The sequence below is a fragment of the Notolepis coatsorum genome (genome assembly GCF_963971535.1).
Source record: "Notolepis coatsorum genome assembly, chromosome: 18".
In the NCBI taxonomy this organism is placed as follows: Eukaryota; Metazoa; Chordata; class Actinopteri; order Aulopiformes; family Paralepididae; genus Notolepis; species Notolepis coatsorum.
In genome coordinates, this window is record NC_140182.1 from 17185164 (window position 1) to 17205192 (window position 20029).

The 20029-nt window shown below is 43.0% G+C and overlaps 1 protein-coding gene across 1 annotated transcript in view; it reads right to left on the reverse strand.

Moving 5' to 3' along the window:
- Positions 1-7989: 7989 nt before the first annotated feature.
- The window catches only part of tbc1d15 (TBC1 domain family, member 15), a 30746-nt gene continuing 18706 nt past the window's right edge, over positions 7990-20029 (reverse strand). Inside the window, exons 10-17 of the mRNA XM_084334405.1 lie at positions 19793-19887; positions 19284-19400; positions 17493-17593; positions 14445-14544; positions 13907-14004; positions 13279-13395; positions 11595-11681; positions 7990-9203 (exon numbers count right to left, since the gene is read on the reverse strand). Of these exons, the coding sequence (XP_084190531.1) occupies positions 9003-9203; positions 11595-11681; positions 13279-13395; positions 13907-14004; positions 14445-14544; positions 17493-17593; positions 19284-19400; positions 19793-19887 (916 nt within the window). The 3' untranslated portion in view covers positions 7990-9002. The remainder of the gene's footprint in view (positions 9204-11594; positions 11682-13278; positions 13396-13906; positions 14005-14444; positions 14545-17492; positions 17594-19283; positions 19401-19792; positions 19888-20029) is intronic.

Consider the following 20029-nt stretch of genomic DNA (forward strand, 5'->3'; position numbering starts at 1 on the left):
TCCACTTTAATAAAACTCTGGGAGATGGGAGATAAGTTACAGCTGATGAGGGTGATATCATGCCATCAACCATATGCTGAGACAATTTCCTGCCACACAGGAAATGAAAGAGCGGGGAGACGGGGGAGGAGGGCCGGCCTGCTTTGTTGTAATTGTGATGCCGCGTTATGAGCAGATTGCTGGTGATACTTCACTCTGCAGGTGGAGAGTCATCTCTGCTGCCTTTTACGCACAAGGCGCCTCCAAATGTCTCCCATCAAAGGAGCAGGGAGCGCTGGGGACCGTCAGTCCGTCACAGAGGCTTAAGAACGTCACGTCCTGACGTCCATCAGCGACATGAAAGGGGCCGAAATGCCATTTGGAGCCATGATGCTCAGTCTGCATTTTGTGTAGAATTGTGGAAGAAGGAGTCTATTACTTCTTCAATCGGAGAGAAAACGGCCGTGGTGACATTTTTGCACAAATTCATGAACTTGAATTTGAATTTTGAATAAAGATTCTTTGAGATTCTTTACATTTACAGGGTCAGAGTGAACAACACATGCAAGGTTTTTGTTTAATCATGACACATGGTGTACACCGATTCCTGCAAATCAATTAAACTGCACAGTGTTTACATGTTGACTTGATATTTATCTTGATGTTTTTATTTTTGTATAAATTCAGGATCTAATAGGAGTATGAGTTATGACTTATTCATATTGTAGCGACCCTGGGATTTGGGTGATTGGTCAGCAGAGCTGTCACTCTGCAGTCTGCACTCTACCAAGCTGGGGCTGGCAGGCGACATTGTTGGTCGTGCAGACACAGGGTGCGTGTAGTCTTTTACCAACAAACTTGCAGTTCCGCGTTCGGGTTCTGTGATCTGATTGGCCACTGACGTACACTCTCTCTACGCCCAAACAGCGTGTTACGCTAGTTCTGCCTCTAACCTCGAACAGCCTGCAGCCTGATAGCATTATCCAATTCATATCAATCGAAATAACGTATTGTTTTCATCTCTATATTAACGTGATTCCATCAACACAACATAAATGTTCAAAACACGACAAGACAGTTTGCATCACTTCCCACGGTTCTCTGCACTTATTCTACCGGTAGATATCGGAATCGATAATCGTTTAGAACAGGAATCGAAATGGAGAATCGGAACGGGAATCGTTCAAATCCAAACGATGCCCAACTCTAACCGTAACATAGAGTGCATGATAGTATAAGACAGTAAGAAGGTTATTATTTAAAAAAAAAAATTAGACCACCCACATTTGTGTGGCGCTGATCAGGGATGTGCACACTGCACAGACATTTGAAGGGGCTATTGCTCTAACCTGGAAAAAGCCCCCCCGCCCCCCACACACAGACACACTCTTTCACACCGAAATCAAATCACAAATCTATTTAGGAAATGTACTCGCTGTGACGCTTTCAACAAACTGAAGGGGAAATCTCGCTTGCAACATTGATGACAGCAGCTCCCAAATAGACTCACACTTCAGAAACAAAACAGTGTTATTTTATGTCCCTTCATTTGAAATAAGTCCTTAACATCTGGTAGAGGTATACTGGTGCATGACTCCACGAGGAACAAAACAATTTCATCAGATCGCATCTAAATCCTGATGCTAATAATTTATTCAGCTAATATTGCTTATATTCAGTTATATTATTTATTCAGGTTATATTACATACATTCTTACTTGTTGTACCAGAGCATTATTCATCTACTACTGTTGTACCAGAGCATTATTCACATCCTACTGTTGTACCAGAGCATTATTCACCTCCTACTGTTGTACCAGAGCATTATTCACCTCCTACTGTTGTACCAGAGCATTATTCACCCCCTACTGTTGTACCAGAGCATTATTCACCTCCTACTGTTTTACCAGATCATTATTCACCTCCTACTGTTTTACCAGAGCATTATTCACCTCCTACTGTTGTACCAGAGCATTATTCACCTCCTACTGTTGTACCAGATCATTATTCACCCCTACTGTTTTACCAGAGCATTATTCACCTCCTACTGTTTTACCAGAGTATTATTCACCTCCTACTGTTTTACCAGAGCATTATTCACCCCCTACTGTTTTACCAGAGCATTATTCACCCCCTACTGTTGTACCAGAGCATTATTCACCTCCTACTGTTGTACCAGAGCATTATTCACCTCCTACTGTTGTACCAGAGCATTATTCACCTCCTACTGTTGTACCAGAGCATTATTCACCTCCTACTGTTGTACCAGAGCATTATTCACCTCCTACTGTTGTACCAGAGCATTATTCACCCCCTACTGTTTTACCAGAGCATTATTCACCTCCTACTGTTGTACCAGAGCATTATTCACCTCCTACTGTTGTACCAGAGCATTATTCACCTCCTACTGTTTTACCAGATCATTATTCACCCCTACTGTTGTACCAGAGCATTATTCACCTCCTACTGTTGTACCAGAGCATTATTCACCTCCTACTGTTGTACCAGAGCATTATTCACCTCCTACTGTTTTACCAGAGCATTATTCACCTCCTACTGTTGTACCAGAGCATTATTCACCTCCTACTGTTGTACCAGAGCATTATTCACCTCCTACTGTTTTACCAGATCATTATTCACCTCCTACTGTTGTACCAGAGCATTATTCACCCCCTACTGTTTTACCAGATCATTATTCACCCCCTACTGTTGTACCAGAGCATTATTCACCTCCTACTGTTGTACCAGAGCATTATTCACCTCCTACTGTTGTATCAGAGCATTATTCACCTCCTACTGTTGTACCAGAGCATTATTCACCCCCTACTGTTGTACCAGAGCATTATTCACCTCCTACTGTTGTACCAGAGCATTATTCACCTCCTACTGTTGTACCAGAGCATTATTCACCTCCTACTGTTGTACCAGAGCATTATTCACCTCCTACTGTTGTACCAGAGCATTATTCACATCCTACTGTTGTACCAGAGCATTATTCACCTCCTACTGTTGTACCAGAGCATTATTCACCCCCTACTGTTTTACCAGAGCATTATTCACCTCCTACTGTTGTACCAGAGCATTATTCACCTCCTACTGTTGTACCAGAGCATTATTCACCTCCTACTGTTTTACCAGATCATTATTCACCCCTACTGTTGTACCAGAGCATTATTCACCTCCTACTGTTGTACCAGAGCATTATTCACCTCCTACTGTTGTACCAGAGCATTATTCACCTCCTACTGTTTTACCAGAGCATTATTCACCTCCTACTGTTGTACCAGAGCATTATTCACCTCCTACTGTTGTACCAGAGCATTATTCACCTCCTACTGTTTTACCAGATCATTATTCACCTCCTACTGTTGTACCAGAGCATTATTCACCCCCTACTGTTTTACCAGATCATTATTCACCCCCTACTGTTGTACCAGAGCATTATTCACCTCCTACTGTTGTACCAGAGCATTATTCACCTCCTACTGTTGTATCAGAGCATTATTCACCTCCTACTGTTGTACCAGAGCATTATTCACCCCCTACTGTTGTACCAGAGCATTATTCACCTCCTACTGTTGTACCAGAGCATTATTCACCTCCTACTGTTGTACCAGAGCATTATTCACCTCCTACTGTTGTACCAGAGCATTATTCACCTCCTACTGTTGTACCAGAGCATTATTCACATCCTACTGTTGTACCAGAGCATTATTCACCCCCTACTGTTGTACCAGAGCATTATTCACCTCCTACTGTTGTACCAGAGCATTATTCACCTCCTACTGTTGTACCAGAGCATTATTCACCTCCTACTGTTGTACCAGAGCATTATTCACCTCCTACTGTTGTACCAGATCATTATTCACCCCTACTGTTGTACCAGAGCATTATTCACCTCCTACTGTTGTACCAGATCATTATTCACCCCTACTGTTGTACCAGAGCATTATTCACCTCCTACTGTTGTACCAGATCATTATTCACCCCCTACTGTTGTACCAGAGCATTATTCACCTCCTACTGTTGTACCAGATCATTATTCACATCCTACTGTTGTACCAGAGCATTATTCACCTCCTACTGTTGTACCAGATCATTATTCACCCCCTACTGTTGTACCAGAGCATTATTCACCCCCTACTGTTTTACCAGAGCATTATTCACCTCCTACTGTTGTACCAGAGCATTATTCACCTCCTACTGTTTTACCAGAGCATTATTCACCCCCTACTGTTTTACCAGAGCATTATTCACCCCCTACTGTTGTACCAGATCATTATTCACCCCCTACTGTTTTACCAGAGCATTATTCACCTCCTACTGTTGTACCAGAGCATTATTCACCTCCTACTGTTGTACCAGAGCATTATTCACCTCCTACTGTTGTACCAGAGCATTATTCACCCCCTACTGTTTTACCAGATCATTATTCACCCCCTACTGTTTTACCAGAGCATTATTCACCTCCTACTGTTGTACCAGAGCATTATTCACCTCCTACTGTTTTACCAGAGCATTATTCACCTCCTACTGTTGTACCAGAGCATTATTCACCTCCTACTGTTTTACCAGATCATTATTCACCCCCTACTGTTTTACCAGAGCATTATTCACCCCCTACTGTTGTACCAGAGCATTATTCACCTCCTACTGTTGTACCAGAGCATTATTCACCTCCTACTGTTGTACCAGAGCATTATTCACCCCCTACTGTTTTACCAGAGCATTATTCACCTCCTACTGTTGTACCAGAGCATTATTCACCTCCTACTGTTGTACCAGAGCATTATTAACCTCCTACTGTTGTACCAGATCATTATTCACGTCCTACTGTTGTACCAGAGCATTATTCACCTCCTACTGTTTTACCAGATCATTATTCACCCCCTACTGTTTTACCAGATCATATAATTCACCTCCTACTGTTTTACCAGAGCATTATTCACCCCCTACTGTTGTACCAGAGCATTATTCACCCCCTACTGTTGTACCAGAGCATTATTCACCCCCTACTGTTGTACCAGAGCATTATTCACCTCCTACTGTTGTACCAGATCATTATTCACCCCCTACTGTTGTACCAGAGCATCCCCTACTGTTTTACCAGAGCATTGTTCATATCCAGCACAGTGGTGCAGTGGTTAGCACTGTTGCCTCACAGCAAGAATGTCCTGGGTTCAGTAGGGGGGCCTTTCTGTGTGGAGTTTGCCTGTTTCTCCTCTGTTTACCTTGGTTTCCTCCCACACCAAAAGACATGTTAGGTTTCCTGCCACTGCCCTTGACCAAGGTACTGGCATTACAACTGGAGTTGGTCCCCGGTCGCTGCACTGTGTGGCTGACTGCCCACTGCTCCTAAAATAGTTAGGATGGGTCAAACGCAGAGGACAAATTGCCCCAAGGGGATTAATAAAGGTTCAACTTAACTTAACTTGAAGTACATTCAATGTCAAATACTTTTCTACTGTTACTTAAGTAGAATTTTGAAAGGAGGACTTTTAGCTTTGACAGGAACTGTGCACTTCTTCCACCACTGCACTGAGACCAAGGACAACAATGGAAATAAGTCCGACTTTTTTGTGCTATGCTTGATCATTTCAGGATGCATGACTGACTTGCTGTAATAAGTATAACTAAACTAAAAACCTTTGTTTACTGTAAGTGAGGCTGAGGTATTGTTTTCTACCAAGACAGTTATTTAGGATAGAGTTTTCACTATGGCCTATACAGCTAATAGCAGTTCATCTAGAGTTGAACGCTTTAGACAAATCAACATAGAGCTGCACAGTGCTGTTTACTATCTAGGTATCTAACTCGCATAGCCGTTGTTATAGTCCTAAGGTCTGATCTAAAACCTGATTGAGATTCACTGATAATATTATCAGATAAAAACGAATTCATTGGTAATTTACAAGAGATTCAAATATTTTGGCCATAAACAGTCTGGAGACGGGACGGCAATTATTCCAAGTCAGAGGGTCTCTTTAACCCTTTCATTGCCACACGACAGCCGGTTAACCCTTTCACTGTGACAATACAGAAGGTTAGCCCTTTACTATCACACAACCGACGGCGATGCTCCATCATTAGCTCTAACCTTCTGTCGTGTGGCAGTGAAAGGGTTAATAAAGGGAGAACCATAGCCAACTTCCAGGTACCGGGTGACGTTGGAGCATAAACTGAGATTGTAAACGGAAGCAAATCTTATCTTATCTGGGCCTGAAGATGTTTTACAGTCTAGACTCAATAGTGCTTTGTGGTTAAAATGGTTGAGCAGGGCAACATGGCCCCCACTGCCTGCTTATTGGTGAGTCTGCTGCCTCTCTAGGGAGCATGGCAGAGTGGGTGGTGAGTCTGCTGCCTCTCTAGGGAGCATGGCAGAGTGGGTGGTGAGTCTGCTGCCTCTCTAGGGAGCATGGCAGAGTGGGTGGTGAGTCTGCTGCCTCTCTAGGGAGCATGGCAGAGTGGGTGGTGAGTCTGCTGCCTCTCTAGGGAGCATGGCAGAGTGGGTGGTGAGTCTGCTGTCTCTCTAGGGAGCATGGCAGAGTGGGTGGTGAGTCTGCTGCCTCTCTAGGGAGCATGGCAGAGTGGGTGGTGAGTCTGCTGCCTCTCTAGGGAGCATGGCAGAGTGGGTGGTGAGTCTGCTGTCTCTCTAGGGAGCATGGCAGAGTGGGTGGTTAGTCTGCTGCCTCTCTAGGGAGCATGGCAGAGTGGGTGGCTCATCAGCCCATTGGACCTGTCTCAAAACCCTGCCCTCTTTTCTTGATCCTCCAATCACAGCTGTTGCTTACCTCGGACTTCCTCGTACAAACAAAGTTTGTACGAGGAAGTCCGAGGTAAGCGACAGCTGTGATTGGAGGATCAAGAAAAGGGGCAGGGTTTGAGATAGGTCGGGAGCTGCCTGTCTATACATATGTCTCGTTAACATTCTGTGCTTCTTCTCCATCTCCTCTCACCATGTTATCCACCACCCATTGAGTTATCTTTTTCCTATTATTCTGTTAAAATCGCTTTCACGTGTGGACTCCCTTTCATTGGTTCTATCCTTGATTTCACTTTATTCATGTTTAAAAGATCAGGAAGACTAGTTGACGTAATAAAACTGCTTTTATTAAAAAAAAATATTTGTCATTAGCATTTCTTCTACTGCATCAATTGTGCCTCCTGAAATGAATAATTCTTATTGCCAATACAGTATATACACTAGTACAATATTTCTTCTTAACAGTTTGCCCAGCTGCTTAACATGTCGTAATGTCATAGCCGTATTATTGTAAAATTGTCCATATCCTATTAAGTGATTAAAATGGTCATGATTCCAGAGAAGTAGTTCATGTAATCAATTGTATACGCTTAACATATTAAGAGGGGTGGGTGTAGGACTGAGTACTGCTTAAAACCTTCCGACTGTAAAAAGTGAGAGGGACAAAAACAAGATTTTGAAATGTCCCCCTGGTAAATGGTTGCTTTTTTATATAGCGCTTTATCCAACGCGCTTTACAATTTGTTACTCACATTTGACCCCTTCACTCACACATCGACGGCGGAGTCAACCATGCAGGTACCAACCTGCTCATTGGGAGCAATTAGGGGTTAAGTGTCTTGCTCAAGGACACATCGACATGCTGCCCGGGAGGAGCGGGAATCGAACTGGGAACCTCCGGATTGCCAGACGACTGCTCTACCTCCCGAGCCACTGTCACCCTCCCCTGTCCCTAGTGGACATTTTGCCCCTGGGGCAGGTACTAAAAATGCTTGCTGGTGAAGACAGACCTTCTAGATCCAAGGTAATAGAAGGACGGTGTCCAAAGAGCTTTGTGTTGATTTGTCCATCAAGTTATGTTGAATACAATAACGCTGGTATTGATTTTTGACAAGTATTGTAAATTGGTATGGTTTGTCTCAACATGTTTCAATATATGGTAGTATTGATATGATTCAAACAATGCCTTGATGGTACTGCTTTTCAACAGCCATTCCTAGATGGGGACACGGGTGCATTGAAATAACAAGGATTAGAGATTTATTCCACAGGATAGGTAAAAAAAAAAGACCTAAATCCTGAATAAATGGTTTTATTGCCCATAATGTCCATTCCATTCCATTCCATTAGATGAAAGCAGTTGAAACCAGTAGCGATTAACCTGCTTTCCGTGTGTTGACGCAACATATAGGACACAACGAAAGGTAAATCAAAGTCTTAAGAAGTGGTATGGATCATTTAAATGTAAATGCATTCCCAACTAATTGTAAATATTCACATCAAAAGCGAAAATATTTAATTTAAAAACATAATACTTGTGTCAAAAGCAGTTAAAAGGAAATAATGGTGATCAGGTTAATGACAATATAAGAACAATATTAACTGACATTTTCATTGCACATCGTAGGGGAAAGATGTATTTTCTATAGGGCACAGCGAGGTGAATGATGCTTTATTCCATATCGCATGGAATGACCAATTCAATAACAACTGATTAACATTGAGTGGAAGTTATATTGTCTTATACTTCTTTCTCGATGCAATCGCGTTGACAAGTCATTGACCATTACAGAGGGCCTTATTGAGACAAGATATCAATTCATCTCCTTCGTGACTGTGAAAAGGAAAACCCAATTTCGGACTAAATCTTGAATGTAGCTGCTTGGGATTTTCTGAACAGTCATCAATTAATGTTCTAATAAATTGTGTGATTGAACTTGTGAAAAAAAATCAAAGAAAAAAAAATAGAAGGTTTTTAGTTACAATACAACACGTATGACCTTATTTAGGAAAAAAAAATTAGCAAGAGAGAAGGAATGACTATTTCAATGAAAGACAATATGGTACAAGAAATTACAAAAATAAGATTTGAATAATCTTAAATCCTTTTTTACATTCTCGTCATCCCTTTTCTCTCACGGGGCAGGAGAACGTGGCGTGTGGCGCCCCCGCCGCGCGCGTCCCACAGAAGCCGTGGACTCTTGCGGGGCCGCGAGGAGGACATTTGACAAGTCTCTTTGTGTGTGAACTCTACCGTTCACTATGATAAGAAGGCAACTTTGCAGCCGTTGCGAGAGGTTTCCCTCAAGTGTTCGTGGGCGTTGGCGCAGCCCTCCGGCCTCTGTGTGGCTCTGCTGTGTGACGGCGGGAAGCTCCGCGTCTCCGGGGGGGTCGTCTCTAACGTCGAGCCCTCGGTCGCCGCGTTGAAGCCCAGGACTTCGCTTATCGAGTGAGGCCGATCCTGGGAGGGGAGACGGCAGTTAGTTTTACACACCAGGACTGATTTTCAGGACTCGTGACTCGACTTGGACTTGAGCACTGACTGCATTCGGACTCGGAAGGTGCAGACGAGGACTCCGACTTGATAATTGATAAATAGTGGTTTATTAATTTTTTTGTAATAGGCCCTAATCATTTGGCATAAGATATTGATGGCTAGTGCATTTGTTTGGCTATTTGTTTCACAAAATAAATAATCTCCCTTTGAAATGGTGACCGCTGTGTCATTTATGTTTAATGTAGACCAGGGGTCTCAAACTCAATTTACCTGGGGGCCGCTGGAGTTAGAGTCTGGGTGAGGCTGGGCCGCATCAAATATTCCACACAAAAAAGGGTTTCAAGTATTTTTAATTTTTTTTTAATGGAAATGTATGGTTGAAACATGCAAACGTTCAAACGCACACACACTAATAAGCATTGGAGGCTTTTACTGGGGAAATCATTCAGGCCAGGAAATATAGTGCGAAATATAGCCCCAGTCAGGCCACTTTTTAAGCGGGGGTCCCCCACCAGGAGATTTTGTGTTACAAAGACTTAATTTCCTGCATTCTGGTGCAGGAATTGTTTTATTTGTACCTTTAAATGCCAGTGTTTGTGATGACATGACTTTGAGAGCCCTGATGTAGACCTTTTTTCTTTGTATGTCAGCTCTGTGACTGCCAGAGTGGAGGAGTGGACTCAACCTTGATGACTTGGACTCGGGGGTAACGGGGACTCGACTCCGACTCTTCTTTGGTGACTCAGACTCGAACACTGGGGACTCGAGACTCGACCTGGAGATTGAGTGACTCGACTACAACACTGGTTTACACTCTAAACCTGCACTCTGTTGAAATGTGTCTGTAATGCCGTCAAACAGTCGAGGCCAAAGAGCCCCGCTTGGTAGCGCACTTTGTTTTTGACGTGTGGGTTGGAGCTTAGCAGCTTATACTCAGTGGGGCTGGGCGATATAACGATAAATATCGCGATATATTTTAATAATCGATATCGAATATCGAAATAAAAAAAGAAAATCTTGTGCAACAGGGCAGTTTTAAAACCAGAGACAGTGGACAGACTTGTCTTTCTTGCCTGCAACTTAAAGTAATGGCTTTGCTTGTCCAAATGATAATACTGACCAAATTGAGATACATTTCTCTCTTGTCCATTTATTTTGTTTGCTTTCTAATTTAAAATACAGTTTGAAACCGTCTGTACACAGTAGGCTATGTGTGCTAGCAGAACTAGACTCCAGTCACGAGTCACGGTGCACATGTGCGGTGGTTTGTCCACCAAAAAAGCGCCAAAAGATAGAAAATAAACTAGCAGAGCCAGAACTGTTAAACTCCCCTGGAGCCACAGCCAGCAGAGAAGCCGGTTTACTTTCGCTTTTAAACCAGCTGTAGCCTGAGAACTGGAGTGTGAGGGGATGTAACACTAAATAATTGCTGCAAAATAAACATACATCTGTTGTTTACATTTTTTTTATTTTTTTTAATACTTATAACAATTTCGATAATTATCGATAGAGAAATATGATAACATTATCATATCGTTATCGCGATATGATTTTTTTCCATATCGCCCAGCCCTAACTCAGTGGCGCGTTGGTGATTTCATAGCCGGTTGCACTGTGTTTTATAATGACGCCACGCGCATGCGCGCTACCGGGCGCGTGCGCTCGCTCCCGCGCATGAGCATAAATGTTCCCTCGCGTGCGCACAGAATAAAGACAATGCCTAATTGCCTCTAGGAATGGAATGTAACACATTTCATTCACAAGTTGTGTGAATGTATCCGAGGACGTATTTGAACCCACCTGACGACCTGAGCTATTGTTATGCAAAGTAGCCAGGTGGGTACTTGCTTGGCGAGTTGGCGCATCAGTCGAGTGCAGCGCATTCTGGTGTGCACGTGCTTCCGCTCACAGACCCGGTTGCACGGCGTGCAACCCCCGTCCCATGACCGACGCACCGCTGCTTATACTGTGAATGTCTCCTCTCTTGGCAGGGCCTTTAGCTGTGGCCAGCGATAGAGACCCCCATCCCTTCTTATACCCACTGAAATCCAACCCACGAATCAGACAAATACAAAACATTTAAGCAAAGCGCAGTATTAAGAGGAGCTCTTATGTCTAGAGATCGCAGTTTGACCAAATTACAGATTCCACCTTTAAGGAATGTTAAGGAATTTATTATTTTGACAAGCAACTGTAAATTCAACAAAATAAAAAAGACAATTATACAAATGAAAAATCAAGTCAAGTTCTTTTTGTATTCATTGGTGGATTTCTCCTTTGTAACATCAGAAACAATTGATGATTGCCTGAACAAAAGAATAGGATCGTGCATCTTCTTCATCATCATCATCATACCTTACAACTCTTGATCTGCATTCCAATGGCTTCTGCTTTGTGGAGGATTTCTTCAATGTCCAGTTTCATTGAAAGCTCATTAATGTGCTGTGGAGGAAGAAGGCAAATTATGACTTCAGATGCAACCAGTCCTTCAACAGAAAAGTAACTTATCTATCCGTCAGATGAAGGACCATATAGTCTAGTCTCATATAGTCATCGAAGTTTTCAGATGAACAAGTTTTTCAAACCCAATTACCTGAAGATGGTGAGTTATGTACATCCATGGTTAGAGGGTGAGCAACCCTACAATTGTACTGCCCCTGTCCTATATTATACTTTTATTCTAATTTAGTTTATATATATTCCATTTTATTCTACTTTAATTGTCTGTTCATTTTGATGACCAAAACAAATCCCTTGTATGTGCAAACTTACTTGACGATAAAGACCTTTCTGATTCCGATTGGCTTTAGCGGTAGCTCATGCAGGCCATGGAAATCCGCTAGCAACGGATAAAACACTCCGACGACCAGGTGGCCAGGTTATGCCCCTCCCTTCCATCAGCACCTTCTGCACGCCGCTGCGCTCGCATTGTGCTACGTGGCGTTGGTAAAACGGCCTGCTCCACCCGCATCAGTCTATTCCATCATATAGATAGTGATGCTCGCGCTCTACACACACTACACTGGCTTGTTATGTCTTGCAATATTGTCAGTATCACATCATCAGAGGATGTGTGTCTCGTAGGCTCTGTTCTGTATGTACACATGGGGGGGGGGGGGGGTATTATTATTTACTCTCCCAGCCAGATCTGCTAGCAGAGCATCTAGAGAGCGGTACCTGCAACTCGACTACCGTTTGTTTGCTATGAATGGTCTAATCTTTATGAGACCATTTCTGAGTTAACTGTACATATTTTCTCTTTTAAACTGGCAATATTCAGCCAAATTAAGCTATAGATCATCTTTACCATTTATTTAAATATAAAATAATTTGAAGTTTGCCTTTGTAGTAGTTTGCGTTTGTAGTCTTTCATTCGTTTTCAGTTGGTAAGATATAGGGTTGGGTACCGAATTACATCGCTACTGCCGAGTACCGATTCACAATATTCCGTACCTTTACATGTTTAGTATAAGAGTGTAATATACTAGACAAGAGGGAGCCTTTTCCACAAATATATATATTACTGTCCCGTCTCTTGGGTCTTTGGAAAGACCAGACGAGGTCAGAGGAGTTTGATAGTATTTACATGGAGGATGGCCAGATAATGTTGATATTAAACATTTAAAAACATAATACATGATCATGCGATTTATTTTGTGTGGTGTGTTACAACAATAAATAACGAAATGTTCTAAATAAATAACAATGTTGAAATTGTAGATTCAAATATATTTTTTTTTTTACTTAAATAATTAGGTTTGTTGTACCGTTGGGTACCGATACCGAATTCCAGGAAATGGTACCGGTACCGGTTCAAATGTGTACGGTACCCAACCCTAGTAAGATACCTTTTAGCTGTGCATGACTTGAGATGTACAGTAGGTAAAAACTAGATGCATGACTGCCAGGTGACCACCCAGTTTAGTGAGCCCAAGTGCGCAAGGAAACCAGCAGGAAAGCTCATGGGAATCAGAATGAGCCCCCAAGGGAACGAGACCCCTCTCGGCTGGGGGCGTCAGAACGAGACCGCCTACGTTACCTTGAGGATTTCATTAAAGCCATAGTTCTCCTCCATGATTTTACGTTTCTCCGTGTCCAGGATGGCACAGCACACGAGGAGATGGAAGTTTTGGCAGGGCAAGCCAGTCCACATGACCTGAGAGAAAGAAAGATGGTGGCTGTTAGTCTAAATCCAACATAATACATTTTTTATTTATTTATTATTTTTACTTTACTATAACCTATATATTTATGTCTTTCTACCGTTAACCTGCCCATACATGTACCTCCCCCCTCCCCCATGCTGCTATGATGCCCGCATTTCCTGGAATGGTAAATGGTGCATTTATATAGCAGCTTTTATCCAAAGCGCTTTACAATTTGTTCCTCACATTTGAGCCATTCACTCACACACCGATGGCGGAGGCAACCATGCAAGGTGCCAACCTGCTCATCAGGAGCAATTAGGGGTTAAGTGTCTTGCTCAAGGATACTTCGACACGTTGCCCGGGAATCAAACCGGGAACCTCCGGATTACCAGACGACTGCTCTACCTCCCGATCCACTGTCCCCCAAGGGGATCAATAAAGGAATATCTTATCTTAATATATGGAAATACAAGTCAAAGGTGTTTTTTAAGTTCTAAATGTAGAAAAAGGACAACTAACCTCCCAAAGGCGCAGCACATCCTGGAAGCTGAGCTCCCTCTTGAAACGGATCAGTAACCAACGGAAGCAGAAATACAGGAAACCTGAATCCTGGGACTCTGGAATGCACAACACACACCATAGTGTAAATAGTTTGATGGGAATTCCGGCTCTTTTGGCTTGCTAAAAATGGCTGAATTTCGCCTCCCAATCGGCTCCTCAGATTTTTTGTTGCTTAAATTAATTTATTACCAGAATCTATGTCAAATTAATTACCAATGTAAAAAACACATTATATCAAATGTTTATTATTTATATGGCTTAATTTACATACTCAACATGGAGCAGAGTGCTCCAAAAAAGAAATCATAGAGTACAAGCTTAGCTTAGCTTTAACAGAAGAAAATAGGAGAAAAACTAATCGGCTCCCAATCAGGAGTCGGCTCTAAGAGCCGTTTCGTTCACAACCGACACATCAACATCACTAGTAAATAGCAGACAGAAAACAATCATCCGTCCAATCTTTACGTCTAAAAGATGCTTAGGGTTGTTTTAATACCGAGGTAGTTCCAGAACACCAGGTCCAACAGCCTCAGTAGAGAACTGAGCTGCACCAACTGGGTCTTCATGCCCAGCATCTGCTCCTCGAAGTTCTGGTGCTGTTCAAAATAAACAAACACATTACAAAAAGGGGTCATGACCAAAGACACATTTATTAATAACTTAACAAATCCTCCCTTTGCTGCCCTAGTGGTTGATATTTTCACCCTGCTGCACAGTCTGCATTTCTTTACATAATTTACATTTAGTCGTTTAGCTGACGCTTTTATCCAAAGTGACTTACAAGTTTTTATGTCTCTGTCTGTGTTTTGTGTATTTGTATGTTTGTTTTTGTTTTGCTGCCATTTTGGCCAGGTCTTGCTCGAAAAAGAGATCATTGATCTCAAGTGACTACCTGGTCAAATAAAGGTTAAATAAAATAAAAGTTGTGTACAACAAGTCAGCAGGAAGGGAACAACTCTGGCAGCTAAGGGTCAGTAACATTGTTCATCAAACATCGTTGAACTTGAGTGCATAGTAGTAAAGACATAATTAGCATAATACTGTAGGTAGTGATATAGGCAAGGTAGATTCCTTAGCAGCAAAGTGAATAATAGCAAAAGATGGTGGAAAATTGGGCAGGTTTCGGCCGTCCTGACTGTGGTGGGAAGTGCGTTCCACCATTGTGGAGCGAGGACCGAGAACACCCTGCTTCTCTTTGATGATCCCCCCAGGAGCTCGGAGAGGACTGGGTCTGAGGCGGCCAGAAGAAGCCCCACCGCAATCGGTGATGTCAGACGGCCTCTTTTTTGTTTTCGATAGCGCCTCCAAAGGAGACGTCCCAGATTGGGGGCAGCGTGAAAATATCAACATATTAGCAGTTTAATTACTCTTATCTTTTTTTTTTTTTTTATATTTTAATTTTTTGCACAAATCTCTCCAACATTCCAACATCTCTTTCCACATCATCATATTCAATTTCCAGGATTTGCCTTTTTCTTTTTTGTAAGAACATACAAAACAAGGCGGTTAGGTGGTCGAGCGGAGATTGCGTTCGTCACCAGCCCCGGAGCTGTGAGCTTGGTTCGCCTGTTCGAATCCAGCTCACAGCTCCGGGGTTGTCACCAGCTTGGCTGGCCGTCTGCACTGATACAATTGGCTGTATCAGAGGGTGGGAGAAGCTGGCGGGGTGGGTCCGGGTCGTTGTAAACAGCGACTCCTACAGTTCGGTCGGGGCGCCTGCTAAGCGCGGATTGGACGTGAGGGGGATAGTGTGGTCCTCCCACACGCTACGCCCTCTCAATGAGAATCCGCGCTGCCAGGTGAAAAGAAGCGGTGATTGGCTGGACGTGTGTCGGAGGAAGCACGTGGTAGCCTCCACTCTCCCAAATGATCTGACTGTGGGGGGTAAAGCGCAGCGACCAGGAAGGGACTGGGAATTGGCATACGACTAACATTGGGATGGGAGAAAATCGGAGGAAAATGGAGGGGGAAAAAGACCAAAAAAAAAAAAAAAAAAAAAGAACATACAAAACATGTAAAGGACTCATACAAATACATTAATAACTGACATGGAAAATAAAAAAATACTTACGAAAAAAGAAACATACTATACTATACATTATGCGTATACATTCCTGATATATATACCTCGCATGTAGACCGAACTACCTTCGAGCAGGTATGTGCTGCATCCTCTATCGGGATGCCACCCTTCTCCATATTGCATGTGAGAGAAAGCGCCCCAGACATATGCAGTTGTGCATGATAACATGCATGCACGCATGTCTCCGACACATGTATGTGGGTACGTGTATCACGTAAGCATGTGTACATGCCTCATATGTGTGTGTGTGCATCTTCCTGGTATGTGACTGTACTCCTATCTCTTGTGTGTTTCGTATCCATGTGTTAATTACTCTTATCTTAAGATAATACAAATCGTTACTCTTCAACCCTTGTGTCTGAAAACTAGTGTTACACCATTAAGGGACTGAATGGTCCTCTTCAGAAACGCCATAAAAATATAATTTCTTTTTTCAACATTTTAGAATTTAACCCTTTAAATTCCAGTGTGTGATGGCATCACAAATTATTGTAAATATTATATTTTCAGAAAAGTGGGAGTATTTCATTTTTAGTCCGACAGTCCTGGTCGTTGTAAACTGCGACTCCTACTGGGAGGGGATCTGGGGGAAATAGTGTGAACCTCCCACGCGTTACGTTCCTCCAGTGAAACTCCTAGCTGTCAAGTGAAAAGAAGCAGCTGGCCACTCCACATGTATCGGAGGAGGCATGTGGTAGTTCTACACCCTCCCCAGGCCGACAGTGGGGCAATGCACACAACGATGGACACCAATACTGGAAATCGCGATCAGACAATTGGAATATTCTTTTTGGAATACCCCCGATCAAAAGGTAAGGACCATCTGACGTCAATTCCACCTTGATCCTACAATGATTTCATATAGATCCAGCTGATCAGCGTGTGTGGTGTTCAAAGTAGCGTGTCCAGGCGAGAAACGCCAACGACTTTAGCTAAATTCACATAGTGCCCTATAACTCAGCTTTTCAGGAATTAGCCGAGATCACTCCTAAACTATACAATATTCACCACGGGATAACACGCAAACGTATACATGAAGAAAATTCTCTTTTTTGCATGTTCGACAGGAGAAAGTGACTGACAAATTACCATAGTATTGTCTCCATAGCTATAATACAGAATATAGATATAGCTCTCGACCCATAGTGACGCACAGTGAAAATAGGCTATGGAAAGCTGGCGCATTAGCTACAGGGATAAGGGCAATGGGCTGGCGCTGAAAGTGTTAATGGTATGAGTGTAACTCTACAGGGTGAATAAAAGTAGAGTTAAAAAAGTTCAAGATAATTCAAAAATACATACCGTTGCTACATATATTGGCTACAAACATAAACACTGCAAAGTTATCAAAAAAAATAAGAATCTCTAAGGACCATTTTGTCCTTATCAGACACAAAAACAAAAATACAATACATACAAAATACAAAAACAGCGCTAGACAGAACTACACGTGTGTTTTACCATTTGGTCCATGAAGGAGACAAAACACCAGAAGGCATCCACCTCGTTCTCCATCACGTAGAGGACCGGCGACAGGAGGTCACTCATTCCCTGGACATACCCTGGAGAGGCACATTCACAGCTCAAATACATACCTGTATACCTCATATATTTAGATGATAAGTGTTTATTGCAACTAGGGATGTCCGATATTATCGGCCTACCGATATTGGCATAAAAATGTGATATCGGAAAATATCTGTATCGGTTTAAATTGTATTATTATTATATTTTTTTTACATTTATTTAACCTTTATTTACCCAGGCAAGCAAGTAAGAACAAATTATTATTTTATTTATTGTCAAAGTATGCATAATGTTGTGTTAATTACACGACAAGAGATATGTAATGTTAATTACCTGAAATTATTCTGTTTTTTGGGGGGGGGGGGGACCCTGCATATATCGGTATCGGTTGATAACGGTATCGGAAATTAAGAGTTGGACAATATTGGTATAAAAGCCAATATCGAGCATCCCTAATTGTAACCATATTTATTGTAATGTATAATATCATAGGGCATACAGACCTTTGATCACACTGCCTACTTGCTCATTTGCATATATTCAGAGTTAATCATATTGTTTACACTGCCTAATTCTTACTTTTCTACTGTACTATAATTGTATTGCCTGTATTTATGTTTTCTACTATTAGCCTGCCCATACATGTACATCCCCTCCCTCATGCTGCTATGATGCCTGAATTTCCCCCAAGGGGCTCAATAAAGGATTATCTTATTTCTTATCTTAAATACTTTTCTTTAGAAATGAATTATTAGGGGGCATGTTGAGCCCCCAACAATAACAGATTTCTCAATAAAAAAAAATTCTGTGCTGCAAACGGTGAAAGAAAAAGACAACATTTATTTTCTCACTAGCGGAGACAGTCACGGCTTACCCAGGTCAAAGTCGTACATGCAGTAGGTCATCAGGATGTCTTACCCAGGTCAAAGTGGTACATGCAGTAGGTCATCAGCATGTCTTACCCAGGTCAAAGTGGTACATGCAGTAGGTCATCAGGATGTCTTACCCAGGTCAAAGTGGTACATGCAGTAGGTCATCAGGACGTCTTACCCAGGTCAAAGTGGTACATGCAGTAGGTAATCAGGATGTCTTACCCAGGTCAAAGTGGTACATGCAGTAGGTCATCAGGATGTCTTACCCAGGTCAAAGTGGTACATGCAGTAGGTAATCAGGATGTCTTACCCAGGTCAAAGTGGTACATGCAGTAGGTCATCAGGATGTCTTACCCAGGTCAAAGTGGTACATGCAGTAGGTCATCATCAGGACGTCTTACCCAGGTCAAAGTCGTACATGCAGTAGGTCGTCAGGACGTCTTACCCAGGTCAAAGTCGTACATGCAGTAGGTCATCATCAGGATGTCTTACCCAGGTCAAAGTCATACATGCAGTAGGTCATCAGGATGTCTTACCCAGGTCAAAGTGGTACATGCAGTAGGTCGTCAGGAAGTCTTACCCAGGTCAAAGTCGTACATGCAGTAGGTCGTCAGGACGTCTTACCCAGGTCAAAGTCGTACATGCAGTAGGTCATCATCAGGATGTCTTACCCAGGTCAAAGTCGTACATGCAGTAGGTCATCAGGATGTCTTACCCAGGTCAAAGTGGTACATGCAGTAGGTCATCATCAGGATGTCTTACCCAGGTCAAAGTCGTACATGCAGTAGGTCGTCAGGACGTCTTACCCAGGTCAAAGTCGTACATGCAGTAGGTCATCATCAGGATGTCTTACCCAGGTCAAAGTCGTACATGCAGTAGGTCATCAGGATGTCGTGGAGCAGCACCAGACCCGGGTTGTCGATGCCTTCGTAGAATCTGTTGGTTCGGTCTGTTCTGTTCACGTCTTTCTCTGGAGAGAGAGCAGAAAGGGGCAGATATCGACGGGTGAGTCGACGATGGAGGTCTATTTCAAGCGGTATACTAGTTCAGTGTAACAAAAGGTATCAGTGTTTCCCACAAACAGACGTGACCCACACACAAGTACATTCTCACCCGACCGGGTTCAAAAGGAAAACAACAAGCAAACAGATGGAGACTTCAGCCATTTCACCTGCTCGACTCCCATCTCTTATCATTCACACGCAGAGCAGCGCTTCAGGCCCGCTTCACACTCACTCATCACAACCCAGAACCCACCGGTGGGGACCAGTGACCATGACCACCCAGAGGAAACTGGTGTCCCAGTGGGAGAACAGCGGATTATGGGACAGCGCTTTGAGAGCAACGGAGTGGAAACTATACCTATGAGACTCCTGTAGTCTCTCAGCCGGGAGTTCCTCCTCTCCTGCTCCTCGCTCACCGACTTCCACTGCAGCTTCATCCTGAAGTACTCATCACTGTGTGATGCAAGGGGAGAGGAGAGAGAGAGGAGAGAGCGGGAGAGAGCGAGAGGGGAGACAGGGGAGAGAGGGGGGAGAGAGAGAGAGAGAGAGAGGGAGAAAGAGAGGGGGAGGAGAAAGAGAGAGGGGAGAGAGAGAG